Source organism: Papio anubis, chromosome 1, assembly GCF_008728515.1.
Source record: "Papio anubis isolate 15944 chromosome 1, Panubis1.0, whole genome shotgun sequence".
Lineage (NCBI taxonomy): Eukaryota > Metazoa > Chordata > Mammalia > Primates > Cercopithecidae > Papio > Papio anubis.
The window spans coordinates 92,531,000-92,544,473 of record NC_044976.1 but is presented as its reverse complement, the minus strand read 5'-3'; the positions used below and the strand labels follow the sequence as shown (position 1 = coordinate 92,544,473).

The 13,474-nt window shown below is 39.6% G+C and overlaps 1 protein-coding gene across 2 annotated transcripts; it reads left to right on the top strand.

Moving 5' to 3' along the window:
- The first annotated feature begins 1,193 nt into the window (after window positions 1–1,193).
- Window positions 1,194–12,942, top strand: DNTTIP2 (deoxynucleotidyltransferase terminal interacting protein 2). 2 transcript variants are annotated; one of them, XM_003892221.5, is made up of 7 exons: window positions 1,194–1,328; window positions 2,535–4,132; window positions 6,921–7,059; window positions 9,467–9,562; window positions 10,449–10,613; window positions 11,904–12,013; window positions 12,778–12,942. In XM_003892221.5, the coding sequence occupies exons 1-7, from the start codon at window positions 1,257–1,259 to the stop codon at window positions 12,869–12,871; spliced, it is 2,274 nt and encodes a 757-aa protein (XP_003892270.1). In that variant the 5' UTR covers window positions 1,194–1,256; the 3' UTR covers window positions 12,872–12,942. The 2 variants fall into 2 exon arrangements, with proteins under 2 accessions (XP_003892270.1, XP_009211462.1); XM_009213198.4 differs by lacking the exon at window positions 1,194–1,328 and adding an exon at window positions 1,376–1,850.
- Window positions 12,943–13,474: the final 532 nt, after the last annotated feature.

The window sequence follows — 13,474 nt, the reverse complement described above, 5'->3', positions numbered from 1 at the left end:
TAGTGAAACCCCGTCTCTACTAAAACTACCAAAAAAAATTAGCCGGGATTGGTGGCGGGCGCCTGTAATCTCAGCTACTCCGGAGGCTGAAGCAGGAGAATCGCTTGAACCCGGGAGGCGGAGGTTGCAGTGACCCAAGATTGCGCCATTGCACTCCAGCCTGGGCAACAGAGCAAGACTGCGTCTCCAAAAAAAAAAAAAAAAAAAAGCCAGGGACGGCCTCCTCTCTTTTAGATGCCGTCCCTAAAGACATGCACACAATGTATACCTAATTGGCTAAAACGTAGTCACGTAGCCACATTTGGCTGCAAGGGAGACTATAAAATAAGCAATTTCAGCTGGAAAGCAGTGTGTCCACCGAAGTCTGTGTTCTGTGACTTTAAATAAAAAAATTGATTTTCTGTTATAAAGAAGTAGAGACTAGGTTTGGTGAGGCACTCATCCATCGTTTCTCACCTCCAACAATAATTTGCGTTTACTTATTTTTTCAATCCCCCATCCCCTCAAACATAGTTCTCTACCTTTTATCCCAAAAGATAACCAAAAAAACCTCTTGATTCTGGTCATTCTCTTCCTTTCACTGCAACAACAATAACAACAAAACCTTACTCCTCTCCTTTACAATTTCTTTAACTTTTTTTCTTTTCTGCTATTCCCAATCCCTAAACACCATCTCACGTTTAGATTATATAGCTTTCTACTTTGTCTCCGAGTTCCTGTGGGCACCTTATATCCCTTTTACCTCAACCAAGTCCTTAAATTTTATTTAATTTATATTTAGCGTCACAAATAATACACGAGTAAATATTGCCTTTTTAAAAAAATGTACAAATACCTCAAACGTCTCCCTTGGATACACCAAGGGCTACATTAAGCTCTTTAGAACACAGAAATGAAAGAACGCCTCCCGGGTTCAAATGATTCTACTGAACAAATGAACGGATAGCCTCTCGGTGCGTTTTTACAATTCATGTGAACCCGTACGCTAAGGCCCTCTGTCACTGCGGGCTTCGCTGCCCCCATGAAGGTCTTTGCCAGCAAAAATCTGGCTTGTCTTCTACAGCTCTGAAGTGCACACTTAAACCCAAGCCCGTTGTCTCTCACCGCCCTAGCATGAACTGGCTGGGCGAAGGCAGGGATGAGATTCTCGCGAGCTCTCGGATCTTCGCGGAAAACGCGCTCGAGACAGTTCTCTGACGCATTTCCGGAGCGCCAGAGAAGAGGGAAGTAGTGGTGGTCGTGGGGGAGCCGGAAAGATGGTGGTTACCAGATCCGCACGGGCTAAGGCCAGCATCCAAGCCGAGTCGGCTGAAAGTTCCGGGCAGAAGGTAGGAAATCCAGTCTTTCCTACTTCTCCCCGCTTTGCAGAGCGGCGCTCAGGCAGGCGGGGCGGCGCAAGGGTCCGCTTAAGGGTGCGGACTGCCAACAGAGGACCCCAGCTTGCCGCGCGCTTGGGTTTCCCAGGCCCCGTGCTAAGACTATCACGAAAACTAGCCCTCACCACTGTCTTTTAAGGCAGTTTTTAGTATGGAAGAGAGGTTAGATAACTTTCTTTGGGTCGTTCAACTCCTTAATGCAGAAGCATAGTTCAAGCTTTTTAAACCATACTGTTAACGCGGTACCAAGGAGGGTTAATTTCGGCCACCATGCACAAGCCCCATTTAGGGGAACTGGAAAAAAAGCTTCGTTTTCACGTGGGGAGGCTGGCAGCTGTCCAGCGTTACCTCCTTAAGGCGTGAGGAGGGCTGTGGTGTCGTCACTTGGTGACTCTTAGTGGCGTCAGTCGGCTGTCTCATTCTGACTCTGCGATGCAGGGAACGGAGCGGCGGCGATTTTTTCCTTACGTAAAGGTAAGGGCGGCTGATTCCATCATTGTGTTCCTAAACACATCGTTGTTCAGAGTTAATATTCCTTTTCTCCCCCTCCTGTAGGTGGGTCAGAATGTTCGTCTACCCATTATATTTGACTTTAAACAGAAAAATTTTAATTGTTCTGCTTCTGAAGTTATATCTAGGAAGGATGAGGCAAGTGAAGTAAATGCAGGGTTGGATCCAGTGTTTAAATTTTGATTTTTTTTTTTTTTTGATTCGGAGTCTTGCTCTGTCGCCCAGGCTAGAGTGCAGTGCCCAGGCTAGAGCCGTGACCTCGTCTCACTGCAACTTCTGCCTCCCGGGTTCCAACAATTCTCCTGCTCCAGGCTCCCAAGTAGCTGGGATTACAGGTGCGCACCAACAAGCCCGGCTAATTTTTTTACTTTTAGTAGAGACGGGGTGTCACCATATTGGCCAAGCTGTCTGGAACTCCAGACTTCGTGATCCACCCGCCTCGGCCTCCCAAAGTGCTGGGATTACAGGCGTGAGCCACCGCGCCCTGCCAAATTTTGATTTTTTAAAAATCATGAGTTGGGCGGGTTTTGTTTTTTGTTTTAAAGGTAATCTTGTTTACTGGGTTTTAGCTTTTGGGGTCAGTACTTCATTTGCTTTGCCTTTGTTCCAGCCCTACCTAATTTACAGTGTGTTTTCTCTGGTTTGCAGAGTTCTGCTGCTAATGGGATTCAAGCGCATCCAGAAAGTAGTACTGGATCTGATGCCCGAACTACTGCTGAATCACAGACCACTGGGAAACAAAGTTCAATCCCTAGAACTCCTAAAGCTAGAAAGAGGAAGAGCAGAACTACAAGCTCACTTCCAAAGGGTACTGAACCATCTACGGATGGAGAGACCTCTGAGGCAGAGTCAAATTATTCTTCTGTGTCTGAGCACCATGATACCATTTTAAGGGTAACTAGGAGAAGGCAGATCTTAATTGCATGCTCCCCAGTGTCCAGTGTTAGGAAAAAGCCGAAAGTAACTCCAACAAAGGAGTCTTACACTGAAGAAATAGTCTCTGAAGCAGAATCTCATGTTTCAGGTATTTCTAGAATTGTGCTTCCCACAGAAAAAATGACAGGAACCAGAAGAAGTAAGGCTAAATCTCTGACAGATCCAAGCCAAGAATCTCATACAGAAGCTATATCTGTTGCTGAGACATCAAGCTCAGACATTTCATTCTCTGAAATTGCAACTAGAAAAACCAGGAGTATGCAGAGGAAATTAAAGGCACAAACTGAAAAGAAAGATAGTAAGATTGTACCAGGAAATGAGAAACAGATCGTGGGCACACCTGTGAATTCAGAGGATTCAGATACCAGACCAACTTCCCATTTACAAGCAAGATCTCTTTCTGAGATAAATAAGCCAAATTTCTATAATAATGACTTCGATGATGATTTCTCCCACAGAAGTTCAGAAAATATATTAACAGTGCAAGAACAGGCCAATGTTGAATCTCTTAAAGAAACAAAACAGAATTGTAAGGATTTGAATGAAGATGCCAATGGAATAACAGATGAGGGGAAAGAAATTAATGAGAAAAGTTCTCAGCTGAAGAATCTTTCTGAACTTCAGGACACTTGCCTTCAACAGTTACTTTCTCAGCGACATTCAACCCCCCAAAATAAAAATGCTGTATCAGTGCACTCTAATCTGAACTCTGAGGCTGTAATGAAATCATTAACTCAAACATTTGCAACTGTGGAAGTAGGCAGATGGAATGACAAGAAAAAAAGCCCCATAAAAGCAAGTGACCTGACAGAGTTTGGTGATTGTGGTGGTAGTGATGATGAAGAAGAGTCCACAGTTATAAGTGTCAGTGAAGACATGAACAGTGAAGGGAATGTAGATTTTGAATGTGATACCAGACTATACACGTCTGCGCCCAACATATCTCAGGGTAAAGATAATTCTGTCTTATTAGTTCTCAGCAGTGATGAAAGCCAACAGTCTGAAAACAGTGAGAATGAAGAGGATACTTTATGTTTTGTTGAAAATAGTGGCCAAAGGGAGTCATTAAGTGGAGACACAGAAAGTCTGTCATGTGACAATGCATTGTTTGTAATTGACACAACTCCTGGAATGAGTGCTGATAAAAATTTTTACTTGGAAGAGGAAGACAAAGCAAGTGAGGTTGCCACTGAGGAAGAAAAAGAAGAGGAAGAGGGTGAAAAAAGTGAAGAAGATTCATCAGACCATGACGAAAATGAAGATGAGTGTAGTGATGAAGAAGACTTACTAAATAGCACAAAGGCTAAACTGTAAGTTTTTCCTTTATAAGTTTTTGATACATGTATTTCAAGTGGTTACCATAAAAATATGAAATGTTAGCCTGGGGAATGAGAAAATCACTGCCTTGGGTTCTTCATGGAATAGCTCTTCTATCCAGCATTTCCCTTGTCTTTTTGGATACCTATTTTAGTCATATTTTTCCCAGCAGTCATAACTAAAAGTGCTCGTTTTGGTGACATTAGAAATCAATCTGTTGGATGCAGTGACTCATGCCTGTAATCCTAGCACTTTGTGAGGCTGAGGCAGGAGGATCACTTGAGCCCAAGTAGGTGTTTGAGATCAGCGTGGGCAATATAGGGAGACCCCATCTCTACACAAAAAATTTTTTTAATTAGCCATGTGTGGTGCCCTGTGCACCTGTGGTCCCAGCTACTCGGGAAGCTGAGGTGGGAGGATTGCTTGAGTCCTGGAGATTGAGGCTGCAGTGAGCCATGGTTGTCCCACTGCACTCCAGCCTGGGCAATAGAGGGAGATGTTGTCTCAAAAAAAAAAAAAAAAAAAAAGGACATCATATGTTAATATTTTTGTATGTGATAAGAGCAGTAAGTGACTCATGCCTGTAATCTCAGCACCTTGGGAGGCCAAGGCAGGTGGATCGCTTGAGCCCTGGAGTTGAAGACTGGCTTGGGCAACATGGGAAAAACCCATCTCTACCCAAAAAAATAAAAATAAAAAAGCTGGGCATGGTGGAAAGCACCTGTGGTCCCAGCTACTGGGGAGGCTGAGGTGGGAGGATCACTTACTTGAGCTCAGGAGGCAGAGGTTGCAGTGAGCTGAGATCGCACCACAGCACTCCAGCATGGGTGACAGTGAGACCCTGTCTCCAAAAAAAAAAAAAGAATATGTACTCTCTTCTGCCTGCATTCTTTCACTCAGAATATTGTTTCTGTAATTCATCCATGTTACTGTATATACCAGTAGTTCATTCTTTTTTATTGCTGAGTGGTATTCCATTGTATGACTATACAACAGTGAATTTATCCGTTCAAGTAATGATAGACATTCAGGTTGTATCCTGAATGTCTATCAGCATTGTGAGTATTTTTCAATATTGTGAGTATTTGAGAACTTAGAGTTCCATAATGTCAAATGATCATTTAAGATTGAGTGCAAACTTACTTTGGGAGGCTGAGGTGGGTGTATCACCTGAGGTCAGGAGTTCGAGACTATCCTGGCTGCTGGGCGTGGTGGTGGGCACCTGTAATCCCAGCTGTTTAGGAGGCTGAGGCAGGAGAATTGCTTGAACCCAGGAGGTGGAGGTTGCAGTGAGCCAAGGTCATGCCATTGCACTCCAGCCCGGGCAACAGAGCAAAACTTGGTCTCAAAAAAAAAAAAAAAAAAAGATTGAGTGCAAACTAAGCTGGATATGGTGTCATGTGCCTGTAGTTCCAGCCAGGGGACTACATACATACATTCAGGGTTGAGAATTACTGCACAAGAATGATTTCACTTTCCAGTAGAGGTTGATTATGCTTTCACCTACTCAGTGTGTATGGATAATTAGGGAGGAAAGTTACTGTCAGTCCAAGTGTACTTGCTTAAAAAGGACCCTTCCATAATATAAAGTAGAAATTATTACATAAATATAGCAGGAGCCCGGGTCAACTCTAGAAGATCCCAATTCAGTAGGTCTAGGGTATGACATTTGTATTTTTAAAACACTCCTGTGGGATGGATGCTCATTGCTGTTCGAGACTCACTTTAGAGATACTAGCAAATGCCCTTAGTCACCCAGGAGAAAACATTTAAGTTTTGATAACTTGGAAGTTCAAGAACCTGCCTTTCTCATTAGTTTTAGAAATGAAGATGTGTACATTTATTAACTCACTACCTATATATGAAGTTGAATCATCAGGTATATTCTCTTCTGTAATTTATAAAATCTCTTTATGAAATCTATTGGTATTTTTTATGACCTTAATCTTCTTTTTTTGTTGTTGAGACAGAGTCTTGCTTTGTCACCCAGGCTGGAATGCAGTGATGCAATCTCGGCTTACTGCAGCCCCAGTCTCCTGGGTTCAAGAGATTCTCCTGCCTCACCCTCCCTAGTAGCTGGGATTATAGGCGTGCACCACCACACCTGGCTAATTTTTTGTATTTTTAGTAGAGATGGGGTTTCACCATTTTGGCCAGGCTGGTCTTGAACTCTTGACCTCAAGTGATCCTACCGCCTCGGCCTCTCAAAGTGCTGGGATTACAGGCATGAGCCACCGCGCCTGGCCTGCCTTAATCTTCTCTAAGAAAATCTGGAGAATAAATTTGGGTATGTTCCCCCAAAACCTTTTTGGTTTAATTCATTGTGCATCCAGAGTTTCTTCTAAATGACTTTACTAGATTGAAAATATCTATTTACAGGAGTTTAAGACCAGTTTGGGCAACATATTGAGACTCTATCTCTACAAAAAAAAAGAAAAGAAAAAATGAGCCAGGTGTGGGGTGCGTACCTGTAGTCCCAGCCACCCAGGGAAGTTGACGCGGGAGGATCACTTGAGTCCCAAGAGTTCAAGGCTGCAGTGGTCACCACTGCACTCCATCCTGGGCAACAGTGAGACCCTGTCTCAAAAAATAAAATAAAATGATGAAAAATTTATTTATTTAGAGTTTTTTCAGGAATTCCTTGTAAAAATAATATGCTTTTTTTTCTTCATCGTGGACAATACAAGGCAAGAGAAGAATAAGTGATTTTTTTAAATGCGATCTTACTTGTTTCCATTTTGATTTAATTACTTGATCTTTAAGTCATGATTTCTTTTTCAGTCTAAAGTTGACAAGCAGCAGCATAGACCCTGGTCTGAGTATCAAGCAGTTGGGTGGTTTGTATATTAATTTCAATGCAGATAAACTACAGTCTAACAAGAGAACCCTAACACAGATCAAGGAGAAAAAGAAAAATGAGGTAAGTTAATTGTGCTGTTAGGTTTTCACAGAACTAACCAATCACTTTTAGAAATTAGTCCTTGGTAAAAGATTTAATTTTCCTACAGTGAAACCACATTGGTGTAATGTGTTAGTTTTTTCCTTCTCTAAAAGAGTCATTTCTTTTTACAATAAAATCCTATCTGTGAATGATAATGCTTTAAAATAAATCAATACGTGGTCAGTGTTCCTCATCTTACACCCACCAATTATGATCCCAGGGGTTTTGTTTTCTTCCCTTTTCTTGCTATACTTTTAGTTCTTAAGTTCTTAACTAATGTAGACTCTGTTGAGAATCTGAAAGCTGTGAATGCCTGCCTCTTCCACCAGGAAAAAAATACACATGTGCATATAAACATTTTACATATAATTTCAGAAGGAATTACTGTTAGGGTAACCTTACCCAAACCCTTAGCTTTAGCCAACACCTTACACTGCTTTCTCCTAAATCTGTATTTTCTAGCTTTGATGCCTCTCACTTGCACTTTCAGACCTTTAAATCCAAGTGTCTGTTTGTTCATTTAGATGTCCTCAGGCACTTGACCTCACTAATTCCCCTTTCCCTGCCTGAACCAGGAATCCTCTTTTTGTATTCTCTCTTCTGGCTAATGAAACCAAAATCTCTTTTCCTTTTGTAGTCAGTCGCCAAGCCTCTAGGGGAAGACTTTTTCTTTGCCTCCTCCTTTTTAAGCCACTGTCACCAGTTAGTACAGGCCTTTGTTTCTCATCTAGACTACCCCAGTGGCTTCCTTTTTGATCTTGTTTTCATCATCTTCTTCAAGCCATCCTCTGTACTTCTAGATTTCTCTGTCTAAAAACACAAATTCGGCTGGGCAAGGTAACTCACATCTATAATCCCAGCACTTTAGGAGGCTAAGGCAGGAGAATTGCTTAAGCCCAGGAGTTTGAGACCAACCTGGGCAATATAGCGAGACCACATGTCTCCTCCCTGCCCCAAAAAACACACCACACACAGATGTGACATAATATTATCTTAAATCCTTCAAGGTACCTTTCTACCCCACCCAACTGTCATCTGCTCTATTCTTGCCACTGAAGACTACTGTAGTTGCCTGAACTTACCCTGCTTTTTCCCAAGCAAGTGCAAAAATAATTGATCGTTGCCCTTGGAGAACATTTTACCTCCAGTCCTTCCTCACAGCCCCTCTGTGTTTCCATAACTTCTAGCATAGATCTGATTCATTATTGATCATGTGATATGTTAACTTATCATCTTTTCTTTATATTCCTAAAACAGGGTTTTTCAGTCTCAGCACTACTGATGTTTTGGGCTGCATAATTTTGTTGTGAAATGTTCTGTGCATTGTCAGATGTTTAATGGCATCCGTATCTTTTGCCCACTAGATGTCAGTAGTATTCTTCCTTGTCATCACCACCAAAAATGTCTCCAGACATTGCCAAATGCTCCCAATTGAGAATCACTGTCCTTGAGCCTAGTACAGCACTTGAAACGCAGCAAACTCTTAATCATTTGTTAAGTAAATATCATGCCCCCTTTTATGAGGGATAGGAAAGCCTAGACGACTACCTATACCACACAGAAACTTCTAGGCCTGAACCTGAATTGGGTGACTGACAGTTAATTTCTGAGTTGATCATTTCAAATGTCAGTCCCAAATTAATGCTTGTAGTATATTCCTGTAAACTATTTTGAGGGCTACAGAGCAGTCTTATTTGGTTCTTGTACTGAGAAAAATACTAATTAAGCTGAAGTCCTTTAATCACACAGAGCTTTAGGAGAATATAATCATACTAGTCAAGTAACAGAAGTACAGAAATCATTTAGGAAAAGATAAACAGATTTGACTGCACAAATTTATTTATTTATTTTGGAGAAATGGGGTTTTCCTATGTTACCCAGGCTAGTCTTGAATTCTTGGCTTCAAGTGATTGTCCTACCTTGGCCTCCTAAATAGTTGGGATTATAGGCGTGAGCCACCATGCCTGGCCTTTTTTTTCTTTCTTCTTTTTTCTTTTTTTTGGGGCCTGGGTGCGGGGAGACAAGGTCTCACTCTGTCACCCAGGCTGGAGTGAGTGGCACAGTCATAGCTTGCTGCAGCCTCAGGCTCCTGGACTCAAGTGATCCTTCTGCCTTAGCGTCCTGAGTAGCTGGGACTACAGGTGTGTGCCACCATGCCCAACTAATTTTTTTACAGTCAGGGTCTTGCTATGTTGACTAAGATGGTCTAAAACTCCTGGCCTCAAGTGATCCTCCTCCCTTAGCCTCCTCAGAGCACTGGGATTATAGGTGTGGGCCACTTTGCCAGGCTGACTAAAAATTTTAAAACTTATATATAAGTTTAAACTGTTGAAAAACTTATATAACATTCTGACATTATTTTAAAACCAATTTTATGTTTTTATAGCTTCTGCAGAAAGCTGTCATTACACCTGATTTTGAAAAAAACCACTGTGTTCCACCATATAGTGAATCAAAGTATCAACTTCAGAAAAAACGCAGAGTAAGTACAGTGACTTAATTAAAATGCTTGGATATGTTTAACTATATATTTTCAACTTATACAACATAACTGCACAATTAAACTGTATCTGTTGGTCTATATATCAGTCCAAAGAAAATAATTACAGATTTCTAAGGGCTGTAAAATGTAGCACCATAAACACATTATGTATAGATTTTCACATCTTTGCAGCCACAATGGTGCATATATAAGTAGAGTTTTGTTTTTTTTTTTAACATATATAGATAGATTGCTTCTATCTGCCATTTCAACTAGTTATCCAGAGAGCTTGGAGGAAAGTTGAGGATGGTACTCTAATAATGTTACTAATATGGAGCACTCTGGCACATGGTAGGCACTAACTAAATATTTGTTGTATGAATGAAACAAAATTAAGTAACTTGCTAGGAGTTTTCAAAAGAATAGTAGTTTTTTGTTTTATTGTAGAAACAACACAAGTTTCTGGATCCTTGTATGAGTGGCTTTCTGAGACTCCTGGGTGACTGAATAAAAATGTTTACATATAAGCTCTAGAAATGAAGGTGTTTTTGTACATTCTCTTACTGCATATAATCTGTTTTAGACAATAAAAATTGAAGTTGTGTGTTATTCTCCCAGCAAGTCAGCAGTTACTCTTTGAGACAGAAAATAGATTTTACAGAGCCCTCATTTATGAAACTGATAATCCTGTGCCTAATTTAGCAGAGAAGTCACTTTTTGTGATTTAATTCTTTTTATTTCTATGATTCTGGACATAAGTGCTTTCAGTAAAGCAACTATTTGTTTTTAATTCACAAAATTTTCTGTATGTGTTACTTCAGGGGAAATGAATTATAATGTATACTCTTAGTTGTTAGAATGTTTATTTTTGAAATCATAATTTCAGGAAGAACGACAAAAAACAGCAGGGGATGGCTGGTTTGGTATGAAAGCTCCAGAAATGACAAATGAACTGAAAAATGATCTCAAAGCACTGAAGATGAGAGCCAGCATGGACCCAAAAAGATTTTACAAGAAAAATGATAGAGATGGCTTCCCCAAGTACTTCCAGGTATGAAGCAAAGAGAATAGTGATGATCTGTGATTTTTATTTGGAAAGCACTACAGTGATCTTTAAAATTTACTCCTGAAATAGAGGATATTTCCATTGTGCATGCCTAATGTATGGACCATATCTGCATAGGCCATATAATAATGGCCATAACTCAATTCAGCCACTAACTTTTAATTTGATCACATTAGGGAGATCGTGTTACAAATGGTTACCAGGTCAGCTAAAACTTGCTGAACCTATAAAGTTCCCTATGTGAATATATGAATAGTACTAGCCTAACAGCAAGAGTCCATACAGGATGGAGGGGTAAAGAGGGTATCGTGTACTAATCGAAGGTGGTTTTTAAAATGTTTTCATCTGTTCAGATGTTACACCTCTGCTCAGAAACATTCAGTGATGAATTATGACATAGGATTGAGTCTGTATCCCTTCATTTAGCCATTAATAATCCATACCCAAACGAGTTCACCTGCCTTTTGTCATATAGCCCAACAAATTCCAACACACTTAGCTACTCAGTCTTGTCAGAATGTGTACATACCAGTCTCTGCATTATTTGACTTTGCATATCCATGGTTCTCGTTTACTTGGTGAAATTTTACCCATATAAATTCAAGCTAAATTGTCATTCTTTGTTAAATCTTCCTTACCTCTCTTAGGTACAGTTGGTCACTTTGTCTTCAGAGCATCTGTAGTGTTTTGTTTAGCACATGTTATGCTTTAATATTTTAGTTACTTTTTTGTGGAGCTTCCTTAAGACTGTGGGCTCCTCACTGCAGGAACCAGATGTTGTCTTCGTTTCCCTAACATGTAAGACAGTGCCTGGTGCATAGTAATCACTGTAAATTTTATTTAGTTGAGTGTATGAACAGATACAGAATGATCACTAAGTAGGCTAAGCTGGCAGCCTTTGTGATGACCTAGGAAACAAAATAGGTATGTAGTAGAATTTGTGTGTCTAATTCATTGATTTGGGAAATTAGAACAAAAAGTGTATATTATCTGTTCCACTTTTCTCCTTTAGTTACACTATGTATCATGAATTTAGTGTTTAGCAAAGAAATTTTGGATCTACTATAAACTACTGAAGAAACATAATTAGTAGCACCAGTGTGTGTGTTTTTTTTTTTTTTGCTTTAAATAAGTGGCAAAATTTACATTACTATTAGTGTAATGTAAGCTTGTTCTTTCCATTCCTTTCTCTAAATATAATTAGAGCTACACTGAAGTGTGAAAGCATCTTGGCACTCAGGTAGCACATGACTTATTTCAATCAATTGTTCACAGATTGGAACCATTGTTGACAATCCAGCTGATTTCTACCATTCACGAATTCCCAAGAAGCAAAGGAAAAGAACTATTGTGGAAGAACTGCTGGCTGATTCTGAGTTCAGAAGGTAAAGGAATTTGTATTTATTTTATAATATGTATACTTTGCTTTAAAATATGTATAAACTTATAAAATTTCAGATAATTTAACTCATTTAAAATAATCCATAACGTATTAACATATGTATTTTTATGAAAAATAATTTAGTGCAAATCTCTCTAATGTGTGGTTTAACTAAAGACAGAGGCTCATACCTGCTTCTGCAGATACCACACATCACATAGCCCCTGGAAAACACGACACTCATGAGAGAATGAGGGTGAAAAAAGCAATTAATGCCTTAGTATTCTTGAGAAAATAGTTGTTACCTAATGAATTCCTTGAAAGGGTGTATTCCACAGACCACACTTTGAAAACCATTGGTCAGTTCTAAGAAATATATCATACTGTGGATTTTCAGGTTAAGTGTGTTTTGCTCTAGTCCTGATTTTTTTTTTTTTTTTTGCTCTAGTCCTGATTTTTGTGTTTTTATCCATCAAAAATGTTTAAAGCATTTGATACAGCCTGGTAGATGGATATAGTGCATATATAGATGATATATGGATATAGATGATACATGGATATATGGATAGATAGATGGATATAGTGCATATAGTAGGAAAGTCTTCCAACTACAGTTGCCATTTTTTCTCCCTAGATTGCAAGCAAGTGCTATGAAGTCAGAGACTATACTTGTCTTGTCCACCAATCCATTCCCAACTTTTACCCCAAGATTATATTAACTTCTAATGTCTGATATATCAAACATAAAGTTCTGATTTTTCTTTTCAGATACAACCGAAGGAAGTACTTAGAGATCATGGCTGAAAAAGCAGCAAATGCAGCAGGAAAAAAGTTCCGAAAGAAGAAGAAATTTCGCAATTAAGATTTACCAAGCAAACTGCCACATTTTACATCGCCCCTTTATTTACTTATTAAAGGCGTTTTGAAAACTAACACCATCATCCAAATTAATTTACCGTAGACTGGCCCTGTTTGTACAGGAATTTCTATTTGGAAAAAGTTGATTTGAGAATCGATTACATGCCCTTAGAAAATAGGGGTGTCTAAAAGACCCACCCTGGTGTAGACTCTTTAAGGGAAAAAAGGAAAAAGAATCTCAACTATTTTAAGATAGCTGATGGTTTGTAAAGTTTTCAATGCTTAAAGAAAATTTAAAAGATAGGATAAATTTTGCTAACATGTTCAAAAAACTTTAAAAAAATGATCAAAGATATATAAACATTATTGTAATTAAGAGTTTTATGTGTGAGTGTGTCTGTGTAGGGGACAGGAGATGGTAGAGAGGCAGTGCCCTATTGTTAGCTATAAAATTCAGATCCAGAAAGTTGGGATACAAAGATATGAAGAATATGACCTAGAAAGCTTGGGCAGAAGAGCTGTTTTCCTTGCTTGGCAACTGAAACAGGAATAATTGGTTTTTATCCAGATTCAGTGTTGTGGTCCAAGTAAAACAGGATTAAACAAT